The sequence below is a fragment of the Eleutherodactylus coqui genome, chromosome 12, assembly GCF_035609145.1.
Source record: "Eleutherodactylus coqui strain aEleCoq1 chromosome 12, aEleCoq1.hap1, whole genome shotgun sequence".
Taxonomy (NCBI): domain Eukaryota; kingdom Metazoa; phylum Chordata; class Amphibia; order Anura; family Eleutherodactylidae; genus Eleutherodactylus; species Eleutherodactylus coqui.
In genome coordinates this window covers 120,999,153-121,025,055 of record NC_089848.1, presented here as the reverse complement: position 1 = coordinate 121,025,055, position 25,903 = coordinate 120,999,153, and the positions used below count along the sequence as shown (strand labels likewise).

General features: G+C 45.2%; 1 protein-coding gene across 1 annotated transcript in view; it reads left to right on the top strand.

The window, feature by feature from the left end:
- RSU1 (Ras suppressor protein 1) overlaps positions 1-21,911 on the top strand; it is a 160,471-nt gene extending 138,560 nt beyond the window's left edge. The window contains exon 9 of the mRNA XM_066585784.1: positions 19,664-21,911. Within this exon, the coding sequence (XP_066441881.1) occupies positions 19,664-19,766 (103 nt within the window). The 3' untranslated portion in view covers positions 19,767-21,911. The remainder of the gene's footprint in view (positions 1-19,663) is intronic.
- The last annotated feature ends 3,992 nt before the right edge of the window (positions 21,912-25,903 follow it).

The following is a 25,903-nucleotide window of genomic DNA, read 5'->3' as shown; positions in this document are numbered from 1 at the left end:
GACCGCCGGTCACACAAGCACATTAGCGCTTCATTCACTTTCAATGGGACTGAGGAGATAGCCAAGCGGTGCCCGCGTCGGTCATGTCCTGTAGACTGGATGGAACTGCAGCCTGTACACAGAGCGGAGGACCGAGCAGTGCTGCGGGACACACCGGGGAAAGAAGAAAACCCCTTTAATATGCTTACCAGCTGCTTTGTTCATGAGAGCCACACTGGTCTTTAAGGGGTTAAAGCCAAAAGTGACGAACACTAAGAAGTAGTCCTCTTCCTCTGCGAGACAGCGAAGGTCCTGGCCCTGGTTTTCTTTTGCCTTACGAACCTTTCTTCCCAACTTCTAACTCCACTAATTGGCAGAAGTACGGAGCCTTGGCACTCCCTGGGCACCAAACTAAATCATCACTTTTCTATGCATTGAACTCAAGAAAACATGAAAGCCTTTCTCGGGGTGTAAGACATCATCCCATGGAGGAGCCCGTCGCTCCGCAGATAATGCTGCCATCATGGTATATTACTCCGACATGTGTTAAACTCAAAGTCTGCGGCCTGACACATCATGTTATGAGGCCTGTGAGGTCCAGACCCCAAAGAGCCTCTTCTAGACTGGAGGGTCCTGGGCTGTGCAGCGAGACCCTCTGGTGCATGTGGATTTGTTTACGGCCTGCCTCTGGGTACCGGGACCATAGCTGCCATCTTGGCCCTACACGTTGGATCAATGCAGATAGAGTGCTGGGACTGTTGCTGCAGCCCCCCGAGCCTTTGGCGTACACGCCCCCGATTGCTTCTCCCACTGCGCCTATCCTGCAGTGCAGCGCTGCTTGCCGGGGCTTGGACTGAGGCGGCTTGTACATCCTGGCGGGTCCTTGCTACCATCCTGCAGAGGACAGGCTGTTCCAGCCCGCTTGTCCATATCCTGTGAGCCTGCTGCACTGATCGGTGAGGACGTTATGTTAGTTAGGGCTCTGCCGTAAGGAATGTTTTGGGAACTTTTCTCCTGATAACTCCCTTAATATTTCCTTTTCTCTGACTGCCTGGCAGTTCAGAGTCAACTGTCTGTGTTTGGGGACTTGTGCCCCAATTTTTCTGGACTAGAACCTTTGTTCTGATCCGTCTGTTCTCCTCTTCCCTCTTTTAATAGACCCTTTAAAACATAGTCTTACAATTTTATAAACAGTCCTTTTGAAGGAGACCATAATGCTGATGTGGCCCTCGGTGAGTTTGACACCCGCCCCCCCATCCTGGTCTATAATGTCCGAGAGATCATGAATGGTACATCAGCGAGGAGCGGTCTATGACTGAAGCCTTCTATGACTGTAGGGTTCTGGCCCGTTCATCACATCCCCGGTTGTAGGTATATATAACATTACTACCGCTTCTTGTATAACTTCCCGCATGGAAGGAAGTGCAGCTTCTGTTGTCTCGGTCTTGCCGATGAGGGACGTGTTGTGCAAGCAGCTAGGGAGCATGAAAACAATCTTTAACGTTTTTTCATCTTTAGATCTAAAAAGTAACCCGAGAACAAAGGGATCCTCGACACGGCGGCTTTTTAAGTGCGTCACCGGAGCGTTGATGTAATGTTGTTTGAAGAAGTAAAAGTTGAAGAAATATTTCAGTGGAAATTGCATTAAGATCGAAAGAGTTCTGGTAGCAATGATGGGTGGAGAGTGAGCGTCCACCTCCTGGCCCTCAGCGGTCAGATCCCCAGCGGTAAAACACGATCCTTCCCAACATAACCTATTTAAAGGGATGTTCAAGGATCAGACCTTTTGGCCACATCACCTCAGGATAGGTCACCAATAGCACTTCTGCAAGAGTCCACCACTCTGTGTCCAAACCGATCCCCAAAGGACTATCTGCCACGGATGGCCAGAGCTATTACAATGCTGTTCTAGGCCCGATGGCCCAGTTTGGTATTGCAGCTCTCTCCCACTGAAGTGAATGTGAGAGAGCTGTAATGCCAAATCGGGTGACTGCACTGCGTTTTGTCAGTCACCGCCTTCTACAGCAGCTGCTTATTGGCTAATTGTTTGGGATCCCGAACAGCAAACCTCCACCGATCTGCTTATGGTGACCAGTCTGGAGGGTAGGTCCCCAATAGTATCAATTGCTATTAATGAAGGAGAGCGGCAACAGGCTATAGAAATGGTCTTTATAACCATCCGGCATTTCATTACGTTACATGATCACTTACCGTGAGAACGTAATGGCTGTAAGCAATCATGTAGGGGCATCATAGCTGTCTGTATGGGGTGGGGCCGCCTACCAAACTTACCGATGGTCATAGCGGACTGGTTGATCATTGCCAGAAGGATCACTCTTGTACGTTGCCAGCCCAATGTGAGATGGCATCCCCTTGTGCAGACTTTTGTTTTGGCACCTCTCCCCTCCCGGTCATAAAAAGTCATATACAGCATATTGCACTGATAGGCGGGTTGCCTATATTTTGCTTGTGCGGAAAGTAGCAAGATAATGGCATGTTCACACCAGAACAGTTCAGTAAATAAATAGTGTACCAGAACCAAGCTCATAACATAAATGCAGGATTACAAGTAAAGCTGAGTATATACATACGACACCAGAGCTAAGCTCATACATCTACACAGCACCCGAACCCAGCTTATAACACAATTGTGGTACCAGAACCAAACTCACAGCATAGATACAAATGAACCAACCTCAGTACACAGATACAATACCAGAACCAAGCGTATAACATAAATACGGCCCCAGAATAAAGTTCATGACTTACATACAGGAGCAGATGAAGTTATTTGTTTTTTCGGGGTGCCAGTGGGCTGACAGCAGCACCTCAGAACATCAGAGTAGAGGAGAGAAAGCGAAAAGGGATGATGCACGTAGCTCCACTAGATGCTGCCATGTGGAGGAAAAAAATTATCTTCCCGGGCGGACCAAAGGGGGAAGATCAGCCTCAGCCTACATCTGCTTGGCGCCCCCCCTGGATCGTCCGCGGACTTGCATGACCAGTGCTCCGTGGGGGCGCAGTAAGCCAACCGTGAGCAGGGAACTGAATGGCGCGCTGGTCGTTCAAGCATGCCGACACTCCATTCACTTTCAGTGGGGCTGTGGAAACCGGCGAGCACCGACTACGTATGCTCGGTCAGCACTGCCTTCACAGTGACGTCACTGCGGCGGGAGAAGTGACTCCATAGTGACAAGCATGGGGAGATGTTGGACCCCTGTTCTGGAGATCAACGGTGGTCTCTCTGGAAAGACCCCCACCATCAGCGAGAAATCCCCTATCTGCTGCAGAAACGCATCCGCTTCATGGAGCCGTACCCCGTAAGATTGCCCCTCAATAAAGACACCGTTTGTCCTCCTTAAGGCTCCGATACGGATATAAGATCTAGGTCGCTTGTGATGGAGAAGCTCATTTGGGAAGACGCCGAGGCTTCTCCTTGAGATGACTGCTTGGTCACCATGCCATGTTCACTGAAACAACTGCGGGGTTAAGTAAGACAGTAGGAGGAGGCGGAGGAGCTAAATGGGTGGCTGACGGGGCCCGGATCAGGCTGATGGGAAGTAAGTGCAGCTATTTGACAATTTGGGAATCTATGTAGACAGCGTCAGCGCTGCTGGCCGGCAGAGTCAGGCTATTAGCAGACCGGCCACCGTGACGAGGTGTCATCTCACAGACTGAGCCGGTGCAGATATCAACGTGTCCGTCTACGAGGCCGCTCTACTGATCTCTTACCGCCAAGGAGCCTGGAAGTATAAATGGCATCCAGTGGGAGAGGAGCGCTAACACGGGGCACGACTAAACCTTAGGAGGGTGGATGAATGGTTAATCTTGTGCAGTCTAAGGGCGTCAGCCACGGCCCCTCGTTTGCCTATGGTAGCCCCCCAGCGCAGCATCCCCATAACAGCCTCGGTCTATTAATCCTCTACCATGTTGGCTTTTTTTCCCCTTTTCCTTAAAGGGGTTGTTCCGTGTGCGTTCCGGGTTTTTCCTTACACCCATTTTCACAGTTCTTGAAAAAAAAACTAAACACGTGTCTGTATGGCGCCATTAGCTGTAATGGGTGAGCCTGCTGTTCTTGCAAACATGCACAGCCCACGGACAGGAAAACGCCCTTGTGAATCAGGTCTTGGGGGCTACAAATGGGATCCCCCAAGTCTAGGATTCTCTGTGTGAATCACATTATAAGAAATTCCCTTTTAAGGGCCGCGACGGAGAACTAATTTTCATTCATCATGTAGCCGGCTCCCCAGCATATATAGGGGCGCCGGTGTTACCTCGGTTATTTCTTTCTATCTGACACGTGCTCCTCAGATGGTCATGTGATCTCAGTTCTGGTCGGCTCAGAACTACTTTGGGTTTGTGTGTGAAGGTTCTAGTCAGATTCTCAGTTTGTGTGATGCTGTTACATGAACTTGCTCCATAAACTGTCTAGAAGGGAACACAGACACTCCTATCACAGTTACTGATGATGATCTCACAGGTGTAATGGAGGAGATCACAGCTCATCCTCCTGACTGTATACTTATAGTCTGTAGCTTAGATAAGTAATATAGAGGGTAATGATAATTAAACTGTCCCCCCAGCAGGCAGAAATGGTAAATCCCCCACGTTAATACTGTACTGATGCATCATGGGATTGATCAAAAGCTAAATTTTCACCATGAAGATGGTGCCAGTTAAGCATCAGCCAGGGGGCTGCACAACATAGAAGTGACTGCAATACACAGAGGAGACCCCCAGAGTGTGTCAGCCAATCAAGTGAAGGGGACCGACATGAAGAAATGTGTTTTCGCTGGAATGGCCGTTTACTGCAATGTTTTTGGTCCTAATAATCTCCATGTTTTGAAGCTGCCATAACAGGCGGTCAGGCTGCCTTATACACAGGCGTCTTCCTACAATACACTCTATGTAATGTACAGTAATACGGATCAGACGCCGCCGCCTGCTGTATACACCTTCCAGTGTATTAGCGATGGCGGTGGAGGTCCCCCGTGCCGCCGCTCTCACACTTGTTAAGAGCAACAGAAATAAAAACAGTTTATTGGGCTTTTTCTTTGTGGCGATGCAAAATCTTAAGTGGGAAATTACAGCATTAAGCAGAATGTCATTTAGGTGAGCGGATCGGCTGGCTGGTAAACGGGTAAGTGATGCGCGGGGCTGCAGGTATTGATTTCCTTCTGCATTTATTATGCAGAGGCCAAGTTCCCTGCGTTCTCCAGAGAGGCCGCGGCGTGAACTGTACGCTCGGCGGTGACAGCCGGGACCACCTGATACATAAGCAAGGACTCGGCCTAACATCCCTGGGGGCGCTGGGAATGTTTATTAAGTAAAGGCCCCATTAAGGCCGACAGGATGATGAACCGGAATGAGCAGCTTCTCACATGATGTTGGTCGTTTGCCGTAGCCGGCGCTGGACGCTCATTTGTTACCTCCGATGCAGCCGCCGTCTTATTGCCGGACTGTATAGTCCTCCCCTCGTATCCTACACTGGTCATACACCGCAGACAGATCTTCCCAAATCCCACCGCCACGCTCATGAAAATGACTGCATGTCAAAACTTTTCTTTAAGCTTAGAGGTTTTCTAGGACTTCAGAAAAAAGTTTAAAGGCTTAAAGTTAATAAAATTGAATACTCTCCTATCCCGGCGGCTCCCCTTTCAGCCCTGCTGCTTGCTGCAAGGATCCCGAAAGAAGTAGGGGGCAGTAAAGTGCCATTCATAGTGCATGTGACCGCTGGGCCACTCCCTGGCTTCAGAGGTGATTGTTCTGTGGCTGAGCAGTCACATGCACTATGTACGGCACATGACCGCCTGCTGCTTCTCCCGGGGTCCATGCGGCAGGTATCAGGGCTGCAGCGCTGGATGGGGAGCCTCGGGGATAGGCGAGTTTATATAGAACATTTATATTTTAAGTCCTTTTTTAACTTTTGGGAATATCCCTTTTAACCCCTTCAATGGCAGGTTTATTATTACCATGTCAGCGCAGCAAGCCCCGGAGGTAATTCGAAGTGGCAAATGTGCAGTGGATCGATAACTGTGTGTCCTGGCCAGCATTTCAGCACTAGAGCTGTCCACGGAAATCTATAGGGGTTTTACTGCATGGTCTGTGCAGCAAGTCCCAGAGATTTTTTGGGCGTGCCACTAAAAGGCATAAAGGCCAATTCCAATCACTGATCATCTTAAAGGGAAGGGGGACAGTTTATTCCTTAATGACCAAACATGTTTTAGCCATTTTGCACAAGTGGGGTTTTAACAGTCGGGACTTTTATTTATAGGGGTTCCAAGTCATTTTGTGACCCATAGGATTCTTTTCTCAAACTTTTTGTAACCCATCTCAAACCATTTGAAAGTTTTGTCCTGCAGTCGGTATTCCCACAACAGTAACCATCTCTAAAATGTGTAGAGCAATATTTAAGGGGAATCTGTCAGCATCTTTTTGCAGCACAAAGTAGTGATGGGCAAAAATTGAGTACACTGGTGTGTATGATATATATGTGTGTATCAGAGATTATAATATTTATTATATCTGTGCAGTAGATTGGGAGAAACTTGCATTCTATTAGTAGCAGCTAACAGAGGACTACAGGAAGTAGTCCTCTATATTCATGATCTGCAGCTAGACTCTCTTAACCCGCCCTCCACCCGCTGCTTGCCAACTGTCTGCCTATTACTGTGCATAGAGAGACAGCTATGAATTAGTGGCAGGAATGTGGGGGTGGGCGTGGTTATCTGCAGCTCATGAATATGGAGGACTACTTCTTGTAATCCTCTGTCTGGGCTGTTACTGATAAAATGCAAGTTTCTTCTAAACTACTGCACAGATACACACAGAAGGCCCACCCCTGCAGTCAGTGTGACGCTCTCTACCTTGTTTTGACCTCAAAGATTGTGACAGATTCCATTTTTAAGATTATTTGTGAGCAGAAATCGTTTTTTTTTTTCCTGCACTTCTCAAGTATTTTAAATCCTTTAAAATGAAACGCTTGCATATTTGTGCCCCAAACTTTGGGTTCTAAAGGCCCAAACTGTCCGGGTCTTGAAGGGGTTAAGATGCCTGACAAAGTTAAGAGAAGATTATATCAAAATGTCTTTTCTTCTTCACTCCAAGATTCCAGTTGTCGTGAAGCTAACACTTAGATCCAGATGGCAGACCGTAATCATCTCATCCCCTCAAAATAGTCGGCGCTCGGCAGTCACGGTACATAAGTGCATGCTTGGCTGCATCTCAGGATATCCACCTGCAGGCACAACTGTGTAATTTGAAGACTATCACCGCAGAGATACTTATCTGAAGCATCAGCCCATGCCCTTATCTCATCCAAAGTAGTCCGAAAGCAAACTTTTGTCTGTGTATGCGACGCGTAGAGAAGAGCACAACCTATAAAAGTCTTTATCGGCAGAACAATGACCGGACACGATGTCCTACAGAACAAAGCAGCTGTCGCCTTTCAGGTCTGCCGGCCCCCTGGACAGCACTTCAATAGCGGTATATACCGCATACTATCCAAGTGTCTGCCCATATATAGAGACTAATGGTCAGGAACCCCATAAACCGCATGTCATACTGGTAGCGATGCGAGGACTGAAGAGTGGGAGGAACTGTTGGTCAATGTAATAATGGCGCCTCTTGAAAGGGACATCTGGCATTACAGAAGAAACTGGCTTTTTTTAAGATACTTTGCAAACTTTGCGACCCCTTTGTTGTCGGGGCGTCGCCACGGAGACCACGGGAAAATAGGGATTGGCTGTTGTGAAGGGGACGTCCGATGTAAACTGTTGCTTCATCGGTATTTACTCTAGAACAGGCTACAAACCGCTAGAACGTGACGCAAGACTAGGACCTTCAGAGCAGATGTATGGGCCTAGATTACAGCCGAAAGACAAAAGAGGCGAAACGGGGACCAAAAACACAATAAATAGAAGTTGGAATTCTTGGAATCCCTTATTTGCTCCACTCCGCAGCCTGGATGAAGCTGGTAATGGAGTAACTCCACGATGAAAGCCCAAGAGGAGAAGTAATGGTGGATAGAATGGGATGACGCATGCATGTGTTAGAATAGCAAAGACCCGAAATTGGGGGATTTTTAATAAAACATCCGAGGATCCCAAATGACTAGGAATTTATCAAAACCCGCATCTTCAGCTGCCAACTCCTCCGTTCTCGTTATTTCACGGACCTCCTGGATCCATCCACAGTGGAGGGAACTGTGCGGGCGCCAGAAAATGGAGCAAAAGGTCCTTTTTCATAGTTTTAATTATACTGTTCAGCATAGAAAGAAGTGCAAGTTGTGGAGACGCTGAAACCGAGCGTCCACTGACTTGTGTGTACGTGGAGAAAACTACGTCCCCATAGGGTGTAAGAAGGGGTGGAGCTACTCCAATGAGGATCGGGTCCAAGGGTGGCGGAAAGGTCCTTGTCCAAAACCAGACGTTCTGGTGATGAGGGGAGCGGAGAGCTATGTGAGAGCCAGGCCAGCAACCGTACAACCCGTGGGGCTGACCAGTAGTGAATGGGATGAGAATAGTCAAAAACTGGTGAATTGGCACAACCCATACATGGGCGTGCACATAATCCGGATGGAGGTAAGACATTGGGAAGTTTTCTATGATAAAACCAACCTAAACAACGCTATATGTTTCGAAACAATGCAATGCTTCCTCCTCAGTCCTGCTGGGAGCGCCCTGTGTATAGATATATTACCGAACAGCTAGTATAGCTTTACATGGTTAGGAGGCGAGGGGCAGCGTAATAAGGGGAGGTTATGGCTACGCTTCATATAGTGCAATGGGCATTGTTCAATACGAATCCTGTAATAAAATGGTGGTTCCGTGATGATCTGGTGGGGCCTAGATGGAAACCGGCGTAGATGGAAACCGGCGTAGATGGAAACCGGCGTAGATGGAAACCGGCCTAGATTGAACCGCAGTGGAGCGGGATAGAGTGTTATAACAGTAGATGTAAAGCATCATCCTAATGACTCCAATCATATAAACCTGTATATAGTGGCAGCGGATACATCTGAGCGCGGGTACAGATAACCGTATGCGCACGGACGCGTCTCTGTAGTTATTTGCATGTTAGCTCATTAGCAATAAAAGGGATCGCAGGGATAATGAGCAAAGAAACGCATGGATGTGATGGTGCTTACTGTTCCTCCACCATAACACTTCCTCGCCCCGGTGGTCCCTTTAATTTGCTCATTGCTTACAGGACCTTTTTATCAGTACGCCTAAGGCCTGAGGGAGGTGGAGGAAGCGAGGTATAATGTCCGTAATACGGCCAAACCATGAGAGAGGTTTTTTATCAGGGCTTTAATCGTGCGATCCACAGTTGTAAGCTTTTGATAGCCTGTATGCTGCATTGGTCATCAATAGCAGATCAGTGGGGTCTGCTGCTCATGGCCCCCTCTAATCAGCTGCTTCCTAGGCTGGTCCATTTCTGCAGGAAGCAGACAGCTCCAGTTCCACCGCACTGGGCAGCTTTGGTATTGCAAGCAAAGTTCCCACTGAAGTGTAATGGTGCCGCAAGAAATTTTGGGAACACTTGTACATCCTAGTATAACCCCAAGTCACTTACACTTCAGGGAGATCAATCTGTTTAATTAGGAAGCAGAAGGGATTGTGAATTCAATTCAAATGAAAGTGACAACAGGGGCGCTGGAGAGGTAATTGGGAAGAAACCCCCCTCCCTTCCCCCACCCGCCAAAAAAGTGACTGTAGACAGTTCCTGTCCTCCTTCCTGCCCGATTCTTCTCTAGTCCATGTTTTGCTGGTGTCCTTCTCACTACCGGTACATGAGGCGCTACGTGCAGCCCAATCCGGTTGTACAGGTAGTCCTGCTCTTCCAGGATGGTTCATCTATATGTGCCGGAGCAAGAAGGCTTCTGTGTCTTCCAGCACAGTCTCAAGGGCATGTGGCGGCTACCAGGACATGGGCTGTTACATAAGGAGACCGGTCCTAAAAGGGTATCAACCCGGCATCAGAACCGGAGGAACAGGAGGAGCGCCCCCACAGTCCGGTGGGCTACTGGGCTGCATGTTTTGACCATACCTCACATTTTCTGGGTGATTGTGAATCCGGCGCTGGTTGATGATTTTGGTTTTCACACCATTTTATTCCCAGCGAATTACACCATTTTTATATCGGTAAAGACTTCCAACCTGACTTACCTTCAGTGAGATCTGATGTGTAACTTAAGTGCCTCCTTAATTCCTTTGGGCCCTCGTATGATTGACATGTGACTATATCTGGGTTTATTGCAGAAGGAGCAGTTGGTGATGTAGAGCGGGCCAGCAGACAGACTGGTAGCACAAATGCCTCATGTCAGATGCCACTCTAGTTCATGGCATATACCCGTCACCCCGGGCGCTGATTTCTTTGATTTGTCCACTAACGTTTGATAAGCAATTACCTGGCCTAGTTTCTGCTCCGATGGGATCTGATGTCCTCGTATTCCTTAAAGGGGCCCTAGACCTGTATAGACTACCTTCTCAACATTTGTTGTGCTGTTGAATCTTTTGCTCTCTGTTGCCAACCATTTTGTGCGGAGTAGAGGCTGATCCTGGTCTTCTTTAAAACGAAAAAAGGTTTGGTACCGTGTTAGCCAGTAGAGCAAAATGTGATTGTTCTCAACAAGAGAAACCAAGTCATCTTGTAGATATGATACCTTTTAATTGCCAACAAAAAGACATGATGCCATAGCAAGCTTTCGGAAGTCTCTGGGCTGTATTCAATTTAATCCTGAGGAAGGACCCTGCGGAGGCTGGAAAGCTCACATTAACATCATGTATTTTTGTTAGCCAGTAAAAGGTCTCATATCTACAAGATGAATTGGTTACTCGTAATGAGAACAATCACACTTTGGCGTTATTCGGCATGTCTCCTTTTTTAACACACAAAATTAGGGAGCTGAAATAGTGATCACAATCCTGAACGGCGCCTCCTATATGCATCTTATTACTTTTTCTGAGTGCAGTTAAATCCGTATATTTACGTAAAGTTATATAACTACTATAATACTGACCCCTATGTACAAGAATATAACTACTATAATACTGCCCCCTATGTACAAGAATAGAACTGTTATAATACAGCCCCCTATGTACAAGAATATAACTACTATAATACTGCCTCCTATGTACAAGAATATAACTACTATAATACTGCCTCCTATGTACAAGAATATAACTACTATAATACTGCCTCCTATGTACAAGAATATAACTACTATAATACTGCCCCCTATGTACAAGAATATAACTACTATAATACTGCCCCCTATGTACAAGAATATAACTACTATAATACTGCTTCTATGTACAAGAATATAACCACTATAATACTGCCCCTTATGTACAAGAATATAACTACTATAATACTGCCCCCTATGTACAAGAATATAACTACTATAATACTGCCCCCTATGTACAAGAATATAACTACTATAATACTGCCCCCTATGTACAAGAATAGAACTGTTATAATACAGCCCCCTATGTACAAGAATATAACTACTATAATACTGCCCGCTATGTACAGGAATATAACTACTATAATACTGCCCCCTATGTACAAGAATATAACTACTATAATACTGCCCCCTATGTACAGGAATATAACTACTATCATACTGCCTCCTATGTACAAGAATATAACTACTATAATACTGCCCCTATGTACAAGAATATAACTACTATAATACTGCCTCCTATGTACAAGAATATAACTACTATAATACTACCCCCTATGTACAAGAATATAACTACTATAATACTGCCTCCTATGTACAGGAATATAACTACTATAATACTACCCATATGTACCAGAATATAACTACTATAATACTGCCCCCAATGTACAAGAATATAACTACTATAATACTGCGCCCTATGTGCAAGAATATAACTACTATAATACTGCTCCCTCTGTACAAGAATATAACTACTATAATACTGCTCCCTCTGTACAAGAATATAACTACTATAATACTGCCCCCTATGTACAAGAATATAACTACTATAATACTGCCTCCTATGGTCAAGAATATAACTACTATAATACTACCCATATGTACCAGAATATAACTACTATAATACTGCCTCCTATGTGCAAGAATATAACTACTATAATACTGCCCCCTATGTACAAGAATATAACTACTATAATACTGTCCCCTATGTACAAGAATATAACTACTATAATACCGCCCTCTATGTACAAGAATATAACTACTATAATACTGCCTCCTATGTACAAGAATATAACTACTATAATACTGCCTCCTATGTAAAAGAATATAACTATTATAATACTGCCTCCTATGTACAAGAATATAACTACTATAATACTGCCCCCTATGTACAAGAATATAACTACTATAATACTGCCTCCTATGGTCAAGAATATAACTACTATAATACTACCCATATGTACCAGAATATAACTACTATAATACTGCCTCCTATGTGCAAGAATATAACTACTATAATACTGCCCCCTATGTACAAGAATATAACTACTATAATACTGTCCCCTATGTACAAGAATATAACTACTATAATACCGCCCCCTATGTACAAGAATATAACTACTATAATACTGCCTCCTATGTACAAGAATATAACTACTATAATACTGCCTCCTATGTACAAGAATATAACTACTATAATACCGCCCTCTATGTACAAGAATATACCTACTATAATACTGCCTCCTATGTACAAGAATAGAACTACTATAATGCCCCCTATGTACAAGATTATAACTACTATAATACTGCTCCCTATGTACAAGAATATAACTACTATAATACTGCTCCCTATGTACAAGAATATAACTACTATAATACTGCCCCCTATGTACAAGCATAGAACTACTCTAATGCCCCCTATGTACAAGAATAGAACTACTAAAATACTGCCCCCTATGTACAAGAATATAACTACTATAACACTGCCTCCTATGTACAAGAATATAACTACTATAATACTGCTCCCTATGTAGAAGAATAGAACTACTAAAATACTGCCCCCTATGTAGAAGAATATAACTACTATAATACTGCCTCCTATGTACAAGAATATACTGTAACTACTTTAATACTGCCTCCTATGTACAAGAATATAACTACTATAATACTGCCTCCTATGTACAAGAATATAACTACTATAATACTGCCCCCTATGTACAAGAATATAACTACTATAATACTGCCCCCTATGTACAAGAACATAACTCCTATAATACTGCCCCCTATGTACAAGAATATAACTACTATAATACTGCCCCCTATGTACAAGAATATAACTACTATAATACTGCCCCCTATGTACAAGAATATAACTACTATAATACTGCCCCCTATGTACAAGAATATAACTACTATAATACTGCCCCCTATGTACAAGAATATAACTACTATAATACTGCTTCTATGTACAAGAATATAACCACTATAATACTGCCCCTTATGTACAAGAATATAACTACTATAATACTGCCCCCTATGTACAAGAATATAACTACTATAATACTGCCCCCTATGTACAAGAATATAACTACTATAATACTGCCCCCTATGTACAAGAATAGAACTGTTATAATACAGCCCCCTATGTACAAGAATATAACTACTATAATACTGCCCGCTATGTACAGGAATATAACTACTATAATACTGCCCCCTATGTACAAGAATATAACTACTATAATACTGCCCCCTATGTACAAGAACATAACTACTATAATACCGCCCTCTATGTACAAGAATATAACTACTATAATACTGCCCCCTATGTACAAGAATATAACTACTATAATACCCCCCCTATGTACAAGAATATAACTACTACAATACCACCCCTATGTACAAGAATATAACTACTACAATACTGCCCCCTATGTACAAGAATATAACTACTATAATACTGCCCCCTATGTAAAAGAATATAACTATTATAATACTGCCTCCTATGTACAAGAATATAACTACTATAATACTGCCCCCTATGTACAAGAATATAACTACTATAATACTGCCTCCTATGGTCAAGAATATAACTACTATAATACTACCCATATGTACCAGAATATAACTACTATAATACTACCCATATGTACCAGAATATAACTACTATAAGACTGCCTCCTATGTACAAGAATATAACTACTATAATACTGCCCCCTATGTACAAGAATATAACTACTATAATACTGCCCCCTATGTACAAGAATATAACTACTATAATACTGCCCCCTATGTACAAGAATATAACTACTATAATACTGCCCCCTATGTACAAGAATATAACTACTATAATACTGCCCCCTATGTACAAGAATATAACTACTATAATACTGCTTCTATGTACAAGAATATAACCACTATAATACTGCCCCCTATGTACAAGAATATAACTACTATAATACTGTCCCCTATGTACAAGAATATAACTACTATAATACCGCCCTCTATGTACAAGAATATAACTACTATAATACTGCCCCCTATGTACAAGAATATAACTACTATAATACTGCCTCCTATGTACAAGAATATAACTACTATAATACTGCCTCCTATGTACAAGAATATAACTACTATAATACCGCCCTCTATGTACAAGAATATACCTACTATAATACTACCTCCTAAGTACAAGAATAGAACTACTATAATGCCCCCTATGTACAAGATTATAACTACTATAATACTGCCCCCTATGTACAAGAATACAAGAATATAACTACTATAATACTGCCCCCTATGTACAAGAATATAACTACTATAATACTGCCCCCTATGTACAAGAATATAACTACTATAATACTGCTCCCTAGGTACAAGAATATAACTACTATAATACTGCCCCCTATGTACAAGGATATAACTACTATAATACTACCCATATGTACCAGAATATAACTACTATAATACTGCCCCCAATGTACAAGAATATAACTACTATAATACTGCCCCCTATGTACAAGATTATAACTACTATAATACTGCTCCCTATGTACAAGATTCTAACTACTATAATACTGCTCCCTATGTACAAGAATATAACTACTATAATACTGCCCCCTATGTACAAGAATATAACTACTATAATACTGCCCCCTATGTACAAGAATATAACTACTATAATACTGCTCCCTAGGTACAAGAATATAACTACTATAATACTGCCCCCTATGTACAAGGATATAACTACTATAATACTACCCATATGTACCAGAATATAACTACTATAATACTGCCTCATATGTACAAGAATATAACTACTATAATACTGCTCCTATGTACAAGAATATAACTACTATAATACTGCTCCTATGTACAAGAATATAACTACTATAATACTGCCCCCTATGTACAAGAATATAACTACTATAATACTGCCCCCTATGTACAAGAATATAACTACTAGAATACTGCCCCCTATGTACAAGAATATAACTACTATAATACTGCTCCCTATGTACAGGAATATAACTACTATAATACTGCCTCCTATGTACAAGAATATAACTACTATAATACTGCTCCCTATGTACAGGAATATAACTACTATAATACTGCCTCCTATGTACAAGAATATAACTACTATAATACTGCTCCCTATGTACAGGAATATAACTACTATAATACTGCCCCCTATGTACAAGAATATAACTACTATAATACTGCCCCCTATGTACAAGAATATAACTACTATAATACTGCTCCCTATGTACAAGATTCTAACTACTATAATACTGCCCCTATGTACAAGAATATAACTACTATAATACTGCTCCCTATGTACAAGAATATAACTACTATAATACTGCCCCCTATGTACAAGAATATAACTACTATAATACTGCCCCCTATGTACAAGAATATAACTACTATAATACTGCTCCCTATGTACAAGATTCTAACTACTATAATACTGCCCCTATGTACAAGAATATAACTACTATAATACTGCTCCCTATGTACAGGAATATAACTACTATAATACTGCCTCCTATGTACAAGAATATAACTACTATAATACTGCCCCCTATGTACAAGAATATAACTACTATAATACTGCTCCCTATGTACAAGATTCTAACTACTATAATACTGCCCCTATGTACAAGAATATAACTACTATAATACTGCTCCCTATGTACAGGAATATAACTACTATAATACTGCCTCCTATGTACAAGAATATAACTACTATAATACTGCCCCCTATGTACCAGTATATAACATAATACCGCCTCTTTTGGTCTTGCACACGTAGTAACATTCTCGGCTGTTGTGGAAGTTTCCTTCCTCTGCTGTAAGTTTTGTCTCAGTTTCCTGCTGTAGTTGGGGGGGATGCCGATGTCTCCTCTGACCCCGCAGTCGTCTCTCCTGGCAGTCATGTGTGACAAATGTTTCTATCATTTACCTTTTGCCGCTGTTTGCCCCCCGGTGCCCGGTATTCTAATTGGAGAATAGTTTGTCAACATGTAATCAGCAGCACTTATTAATGTGGCATTGATGCGTTCGTCGCGGTGTCCGGACCATCCATCATACCGGCAGGGCTGGGAAGATTCTGACAGCATTACTCTGTCACATCCCTGTGCCCCGGGGGCCGCTGGCACAACTTTCTGCTTCCAGCACTTTTAAATGTCTTCACTATGTGGCGGTGCTGTCAGACGATGCGCTCTGCTGTTACCGTATACAGTGCGGTGGGAGCGCGGCGTCCGCTCGTAGGGAGAGGCTGTTCTTACAAATGAAGCTATCCGGTGCCTGTGAGTGAGGCCAGCGGCACACCAATGCCGAATCCGTCCCTGTTCCCGTCCGTGCATACCTTCCTATCTGTATTGCGGATGGACCCGGCGGCTCGCCTTCGGACATGCGCAGTACAGATTTGTTTCTTCACAATGCGGGTAGCCGCAGCCCATCTGCAGCTGACATAGCGGTAAGGCTGCGGGTCGGACGGCCTCCATTGAGTTCAGTTGAAGCCGTCCATGCAGAGCCCGGACATGACTAGAACATGCTGCGCTTGTATTTCCGTAAGCGGATATCGCCGTTGCTGTCCGCGTGTGTGACGTAATTCTATTCTAACGGATGTGGAAAGCAGCGCATCAACCGCAAGAGTGACGATCCAGTGCCACACTGACCTAAGGCTGGGCACCAACGGACTTGTATTGTGGTCCAGACCCGCAGCAGTCAGCAGCAGTTACATGCCACGTGAAAGCGCACTCACAGAAACAAATTGTAAGTTGAGGAGAAATCGCAGCCTGCTTTGTTTTCGTGTATATTCCGCACGGACGGCTTCTATTGAGTTCATAGGCCGCGGTAGGGCTTCCATTGAAGTCACAGGTTACGGGTACCTGCGTCTTCGCGTAGCGGCGGTGCCAGGAAAGAACATTTTGAAAAAAAATCTGTGCCGCGCATGACTGATGGCGGGCCGTCTGGACCATCCGCAATACAGATAATGGAGAAGGGTCAGCCGCCGGTGGCGTGCCGCCTTACACTGACACATGGGGGGGCCTTCAGTGGTTGACTGTATCTTCATGAGCATTGTCTCGGGAATGACAGACCGGCCTGATAATCCAGCGCTCCTGTCTGACAACCTCTGTGGCAGGGATATCGGCTGTACAGGTTGTCGGCGCTCCTCCCAAGCTCCCATAAGACGAGGATGTAGCAGGTTGGAGATGAAGCGCCTCCTCGCCGGACGGATCCGACTCGCCTCATTGTGATGGAATGGAAATTGTTATAACGGAACAGGAAGGTATAAAGTTGTTCTGTTTATTATCAGAATGCCGACTTCACATCCAACATTCAGCGCTGATGACTTTAATCTCATCCTGGCAGTCGGCGCTCCGAGTATCCGAGCGGGAGCGGTCAGCGACCCTAAATTGGCCTAAAAATGTTAGTTTTTGCAAAAAATTGCCCCTTTTGTCAGCGCTGGTTTACTTCAGATGCAAAACGATAAAAGACGGATAAAAGGTATTGGATGGACAGACTACCTGCATTGTGATGGCGCCGCGCCAACGGTATCTGATCCATTGGAAAGCTATTGTTCCCACAAAACCCATTGTAACGGTAGTGCAGCGCAGTGCGATATCACGCTAAAGACTCAGTGCAGCGTTACACGGGGCGACTATTCTGGCCATTATCGTCCGTGTACATGTGGCCCCCGACGGGGCGAGAGCTGAAGACCGAGCGACTGTCGGGCCGCGCAGTGTATATAGATAACACACAGTGGATGGATGTGTACGTAGATATAGAAGATAAACAGATGGATAGCAGATGGTAAGACAGATATTAACCCCTTAAGGACCGGGCGGTTTTGTACTTTTCTCATACTGCCCTTCCACTACCACAATTATTTTTGTTGTGTTTTTTTCCCCGTGACATATAGGGCCATTTTATATATATTTTTTTCCATCTTTTTGTTTTATTTTAGTATAAATACACTATGGGGACGGGTTCCTCATTTTGTTTTAGACATCTTGATATATAATTTTTATGGTTTTGGATTACGGCCTCATACGGCAACTGTTTTGGTTAGTGCCGGCAGTTGGCCATTTTCTTTTTCGTGTATATATTTTTATTTTATTCTGTAATTTTTTATTTTTTTTTAACTTATTTTGTAACATTTTTTTTTACCATCCATGACCCCCATGTCGTCATATAAGACCTCTGGGGGTCATTCACATGCTCCATAGGAGCCACATCAATAGGAGCCCCAGTTACAGGGAAAATATCCCCTTTAGTGACAATAGTCACTGGCAGAGGTGATCTGGATCTACTAGGACCCTGCAGCTCTGCTGTAACAGGGGGATCCCAGTGGGCACATGATTGCTGGGTCGCGTAGTGGAAGAAACACTTCCACTTCTTAGTACATAGCGCTTATTGAGTACTATGTACCCAGGAAAGGAGAAGGCAGAAGCAGTTAAAAAACACTTCTCCCTTCTCCTCTGGGTCCTCAGCTGTGTCTAACAGCCGACTACCTGACCTGCTCCTGCTTGATCGCAGCAGCAGAGGCTTTAATCCCGTGCTGTACTTTTACAATCGGGCAGGATTTAAGCCCAGGACCCAGTGCCATATGTTTACAGCTCTTGATCCTTAAGGGGCTAAATTGATGTAAAATTGGTAGATATTAAAGTGATATCAGACAGACGAGGGGATGATTTATCAGCATCAAATTGGGCTAAAAAATAAATAATCGCACATTTCGGTGCTTTTGTGTAATAATGTTCAGCTTCCATCACATTTACAACCCAGATACTACTGTTGTTTAGTAAAGTGGGTGGAGGCATCATGCCGGCCGACCCGGCAGATAGAACTATAATGTATGCCAGATAGTGATGAGCGAGCATTGCCCTTAGCGAGTACCTGCCCGCTCGAGAGGCAAGGTTCGGATGCCGGCGGCGCGCAGGGAGCTGCGGGGGAGAGCGGGGAGGAACTGAGGGAGATCCCCCTGCTGACTGCCACTACTCGCCACTCACCCGCTCCGGCACCCGAACCTTGTCTCTTGAGCGGGCAGGTACTCGCTAAGGGCAATGCTCGCTCATCTCTAATGCCAGAATATTGTACCTACTTGTTCCTATAGGTGGGCGGATATTGTGGCGCAGAGTATATGTTGTGTCCTTATGTTGTGCCTCGTGTATCTTACATCACATCATCTCTTTCTTCTCCTCTTAGCCTTTACGGAAGACACATGCAAGCAAACCCAGAGCCCCCGAAGAAGAACAATGACAAGTCTAAGAAGATCAGCCGCAAGCCTCTGGCAGCCAAGAACAAGTAGATGCCGGTGGGCGCCCGCAGGCGCTCGGCTCACGCCCGGTTTCTGCACATGCCTCATTATTTCTATTTATTCCAAGAAATATCACATCCTGGAGAAACCTAGAAAGAGGTTAAAGCCGCCATAGTATTGACTCCCGATACTCTGCGGGTGCAGACAGCGTTATAAGCTCTGCACCTATACTATATGCTGCACTCACCGGCATTAACCCTTGCCGCTCCCCATACATTACATACTGCCGCTCTTCCTGATTATTATTGAATGTGGAAATCCCCTGTAATATAACGCTAACCTGTCGTTCAGCTCTATTACTTGTGGACATTGTATAATCTACCATTTTTATCATTATTATATATTTTTATATATATTTTCCCCAGATGTTTTATAGCATGCAAGTGCCTATTTTCAGAAGCGTACCTATAGGGTGAGCAGAGGTAGCAGTCAGGGGTAGAATGGGAACTTCAAATGGCCCTGGAAGAAATCTACCAGTAGCCTCATGTTGTAGGTGGGCCCAAATGACAGCAGGGCCAACAGGAGTAGGCGGGGTCAGCAAAATGTTAGGTGTAGCCACATTGGTAGTAGGTGGGGCTTAGGAAGTTGGTATAGAAAATGTGTAAGTTTGGTTCTTTAAGGGGGCACTAACTTTTCAGACCACTTCTGCTCACCTGCTAGCTTATGTTAGTCTCATCGTTTCTGTAATGTACTTGCATTAAAAATTCTGTTTGAAGTGGCTGCTACTACGGGTCTCCCTTCCAACTTCTCTGCAATCCACTCTCTGTCATTAGGTACAGACCTTCTGTAGCTACAAGGCCACATGGATGTTTCCATAGCAACAGGGGAAGGACTATCTTTAAAAAAGTGCTCCCTGCACTTGCAGGCTGACGGATCTACAGACACTGTGATAACGCTCTGTTACAGTGTGTGGGGGGGTGCAAACACTATACACATACATTAAGTGGGTTTACAAGCCATTTGGCCAGAATGTCTCTAAATACCTGATTGTCCTAGAAAAACAGAGGAGAGGGCATTCAGATACTGCCTCGCTGCTGATTGGACCAGAGACAGTGGAATTCAGCATGGGAGTAAGGACAAGAAAGTCAGGACAGTGAACTACTGGCAGAATGGATAGTGGATTGCCAACAGCAGAGCAATAGAAAATGGGGAAAATCACCTGAAAATCAGAACTTCGACATGAAACCGGGTGCAAACAGCAGCACATGAGCGTATAAGGAGAACCTGGTGTATTTTAGACAACGTGTTGAAAACTCCTTAATGTGTCCCCCCTCTTTATATGGGTTTTATCATATAGCTATGGTCCTGTGCTGACATAGACACGAGCACCTTCTCCGAGCTATGCACCTAGCACTGTCTTCTGTAATAAAAGGACCCCCCACCACAACCAGTGTGCCGCTGCTTCCTGGGTCACCTGAGCCAGTTGTAGATCGGAGTCTGTAGCAAGTGCCCCATCTTAACGCCATCCTAATTCAGCCATAGTCATTTCATTGAAGTGCAGTGTTTCTTGGGATCTGCACTGGTGCCGAAGCCAGCTCTACCTGATCAGACCGGCCCCTCTGCTGCGTACTAGAGTTTCTCCCAGTAGAGTCTATGGCCAACCCTCCCCTGCTAACACTCATACCTACACCTATGTGCCTGATGGGACCCAAAGTGCCTGTACCAGTATTGTAAGTCACACACGGAAGGTGCGGCCTGGTACAAATGTTTCACTGCGGCCCCGGAGCTTGTAGCTATAAATCTGCTTATTGTTAGGCCCAACCTCACTGTCCTCTGCACCATCTTTTTAATGTACAGAGTTCGTGTGTACCGGCCTGGGGACCAGCGGTGAGGCTGGGACACACTTCTGAATTCTGTGCCTTAAACAGATGGTGCAGCAGACAGTAAGGACGGGCCTTATTGTTGTGTGAAATTTATTAAAACTAATGGAAGGGAAAACTGCAGCTGAGTATCGCAGCCAATCAGGCGCTAGCTCTCATTTTTGAGAAACCCTTTGGATAATGAACGGAGCAGTTTGATCGCCGCTTCAGTTTTCCTTTGCACTAATTTTGATGAATCCGCCCCGATGTGTCCGTGTAATTCCACCTGCTTGACATTATTTCACATGCGTAATAAACACCTACAGTACGAGGCGAAGGCTTGATTTGTGTTTTTATTCTTTCTGCTTATTCTTCTTCATGAAAACAGATACATTTGCGGCTCTGCTGTGTGTATATATATGTGTGTGTGTGTGTGTGTGTATATATATGTATATGTATATGTATATATATGTATATATATATATATATATATATATATAATATCATGTTGTACGTTGTATAAACTAGAATGTCTGCGGATATCATTTTCCTGAATACTTTCTTGTTATTTACGCAGCTAAATGGTTTTGTCTTCAACACTTTCACCTACAGGGATGTATGTAATCCGTAGTGACTTTAAAGGGATTGTCCGGTTGTAAACTATTGATGACCTATCCTTAGGAAAGGCCACCAAAAATAGATTGGTGGGAGTCCACCTCCTTGGGAACTCCTCTGACTAGCTTTTCTCTGGCCGATGCACTAGTTGATTTCAGCAGCTCCATTCTTACTGCAGTGGCCAAGTTTGGTACTGCAGGTAAAGTTCCCATTCACTTCAGTGCTTGCACTACCAAGCCTGGCCACTGCAGAGGGAACGGAACTGTCTGCTTCCAGCGCAAATCACCTCAGTGCACGAGCGCACCCCACCATAGAGAACAGCTGACTGATGGAAATGCCTGGTGCACACTCTCACTGATCTACTATGGATGGCCTATTCTATGGATATTCCACTGTTTTGCTGGTCAGGCATGCTCAGTGCCTTCACATTCTGTAATGACGACACAGGTTGTGCAGTTGTGAATGCACTGGAGCATTGTGGGAGATCTAATCTTACCAACCCCCGGCGGTCAGTTTAAATGACAATGTGGAAATCTGAAGCTGGCTAGAAAGCGGCGACAGCGCAGGTCTGCAAAAAAAGGTTCTAGGGTTCAGCCTGATGATTTAGGCTGGGTTCGCACTGGGCGGATTTACCACGGAAATTCTGTCTGGGATTTCACCGCGGCAAATCCGCCTGCAGCCGCTAATTCGGGGTTAGGAGGCCTTGTGGACGAGATTTCTCATGTCCTCGGCATAAATTGATTTTAAAAATCTGCGTGGGTCTCCCGCACGTGCGACCCGAGTCCAAAGGGCATCATTGGGCACCTGCAGGTAATTTATTTTAATAAATATTAAATAAGAAAACACCCCAGCATGCTCCATTTTTTTGCGGTTTTCCCGCACGGACGATTCCCGCGGCTTCCATTGAGGTCAATAAAAGCCATCCAGATCCGTGGCATGTCCGCAGCTGTCACTGCGTCTGTGCTGCAGACCGCGGGAAAACAGGAGTTGCAAAAAAGAGAAAGGCATGTGCGTGGCACGCCGCAGGCATCCCGAGCACATCGACCGTGCAGAAGAAAGAAGATCCGGCCACGACGGAGGAGACCCCGCAATGTCCGGACAGATGACTATAATGAGTTTTTTGGCCTCATGTCTGCGGGCCGGGGGGAATCCGCTGCGAGATTCTGCACGGGGAAACCAGGCGCTCCCATTGACATGAGGTCTGAGAATTTGACTGGAAAATGAATACATAACCCCAGAGTGGATCTCAACTGGTTAGAAGTGAGATCACACGATCATCTGAGGCCAGGAGTGTCAGACAGTAAGGGCTTCACACTTGAGGTTGGAGTCAGTTTAAAACTGATCAGTTTGTAATTAAATGTGGACTGATTACAAATCGAAGCAGAACCGATACATGCAAACACCTTCTTTGGGGTTCGGTAGCTGATTATTGGATATGCGGGTCATTGCACTCCACAAGTTTCACTCTGGGAGGTCTGCCGGGGGTCTTCCTTCAAGCAAGTACAATGCACAGTCCTGGCTGGAGGGTGGTGGCTGGGCTTCTCCCTCCCCCCCTCTTCCCAGGGCTTCCCTCTTCCCAGGGCTTCTCCCTCCCCTCCTCTTCCCAGGGCTTCTCCCTCCCCTCCTCTTCCCAGGGCTTCCCTCCCCCTCGCTGTCCCTCTGAGCTCACCTATTGTTTCTCTTTGCAGTTTACTGATAAAGATCCATTCAACACTGAAACCCTCAGAAGCCCCTCCTGTCATTGACTGTAATGCCAAAAACAAAACTTTCCGTTCGCTTTCCGTTTTTTCTTGGACAGAAACAATAACGCTTCAAGCTGCAAGCGAAAGGAAAGGAGTCAAACTGAACCTAAACTGAGAGTAAAAAAATCTATTGCTCTTTATGGAGACATTTTGCTTCCGTTTTTCAATTTAACCCCTTAACAACACAGGTAGTTCAGTTACGTCCTGCGGCATTCATATATACAAAGGGAGATCGCGGGTCCACCCTCCTTCCTTCCATAAAATGCGGGTGATGGCTGTTTCTTGTAACCAACACCCGCTCGCAACAGCTCCGAAAAGCTGCGCCGCTTATCGGAGCTGTTAACCCTTTAAGTACCACCGTAAATTCTGACAGTGGGATTTAAATTCCCCAACCAATGTTCGGCGGTCCTGTACGGCCCCTACGATAAGATCGCGGGTTGCCATGGCAGTTGGAAGCCTTCTGAAGGGCCCCAGACTGCCATTGCAGAGTTCTTATCAAGCCTTGCCTGTGCTGGGGCTTGATAGATTGTCAGATCGCGGTATGATTGAATGCTATGATGTAAGAGCGATGGATGAAGAGGGGAGGAAAAAAACAAAAATGGAAAGAAAAAAGGTCTGCGTCCTTACGGGGTTAAAACACAGAAAACAAAGACTGAGGGACAGACGCAGATGTGAAACGGCTCTATCTGAGATAACATCAGCCAGCTTATAGATACTGTCCCTTTAAATATGCCCTAATCACTTTATACTTCATATCAATGACTACATTATTTTCCTAACATGTAATTCTGCAGCCCGAGAAGCAAATGCCTCTAACGGCACAGCGCATTATAGGAGGTATGCCTCTAACGGCACCGCGCGTTATAGGAGGTATGCCTCTAACGGCACAGCGCATTATAGGAGGTATGCCTCTAACGGCACCGCACATTACAGGAGGGATGCCTCTAACGGCACCGCGCATTACAAGAGGGATGCCTCTAACGGCACCGCGCATTATAGGAGGTGTGCCTCTAACGGCACCGCACATTACAGGAGGTGTGCCTCTAACGGCACCGCACATTACAGGAGGTGTGCCTCTAACGGCACCGCACATTACAGGAGGTGTGCCTCTAACGGCACCGCACATTACAGGAGGTGTGCCTCTAACGGCACCGCACATTACAGGAGGTGTGCCTCTAACGGCACCGCACATTACAGGAGGTGTGCCTCTAACGGCACCGCACATTACAGGAGGTGTGCCTCTAACGGCACCGCGCATTACAGGAGGTATGCCTCTAACGGCACCGCGCATTACAAGAGGGATGCCTCTAACGGCACCGCGCATTATAGGAGGTGTGCCTCTAACGGCACCGCACATTACAGGAGGGATGCCTCTAACGGCACCGCGCATCACAAGAGGGATGCCTCTAACGGCACCGCACATTACAGGAGGTGTGCCTCTAACAGCACCGCACATTACAGGAGGTGTGCCTCTAACGGCACCGCACATTACAGGAGGTGTGCCTCTAACGGCACCGCGCATTACAAGAGGGATGCCTCTAACGGCACCGCGCATTACAGGAGGTGTGCCTCTAACGGCACCGCACATTACAGGAGGTGTGCCTCTAACAGCACCGCACATTACAGGAGGTGTGCCTCTAACGGCACCGCACATTACAGGGGGTGTGCCTCTAACGGCACCGCACATTACAGGAGGTGTGCCTCTAACGGCACCGCACATTACAGGAGGTGTGCCTCTAACGGCACCGCACATTACAGGAGGTGTGCCTCTAACGGCACCGCGCATTACAGGAGGTATGCCTCTAACGGCACCGCGCATTACAAGAGGGAAGCCTCTAACGGCACCGCGCATTATAGGAGGTGTGCCTCTAACGGCACCGCGCATTACAGGAGGGATGCCTCTAACGGCACCGCGCATCACAAGAGGGATGCCTCTAACGGCACCGCACATTACAGGAGGTGTGCCTCTAAC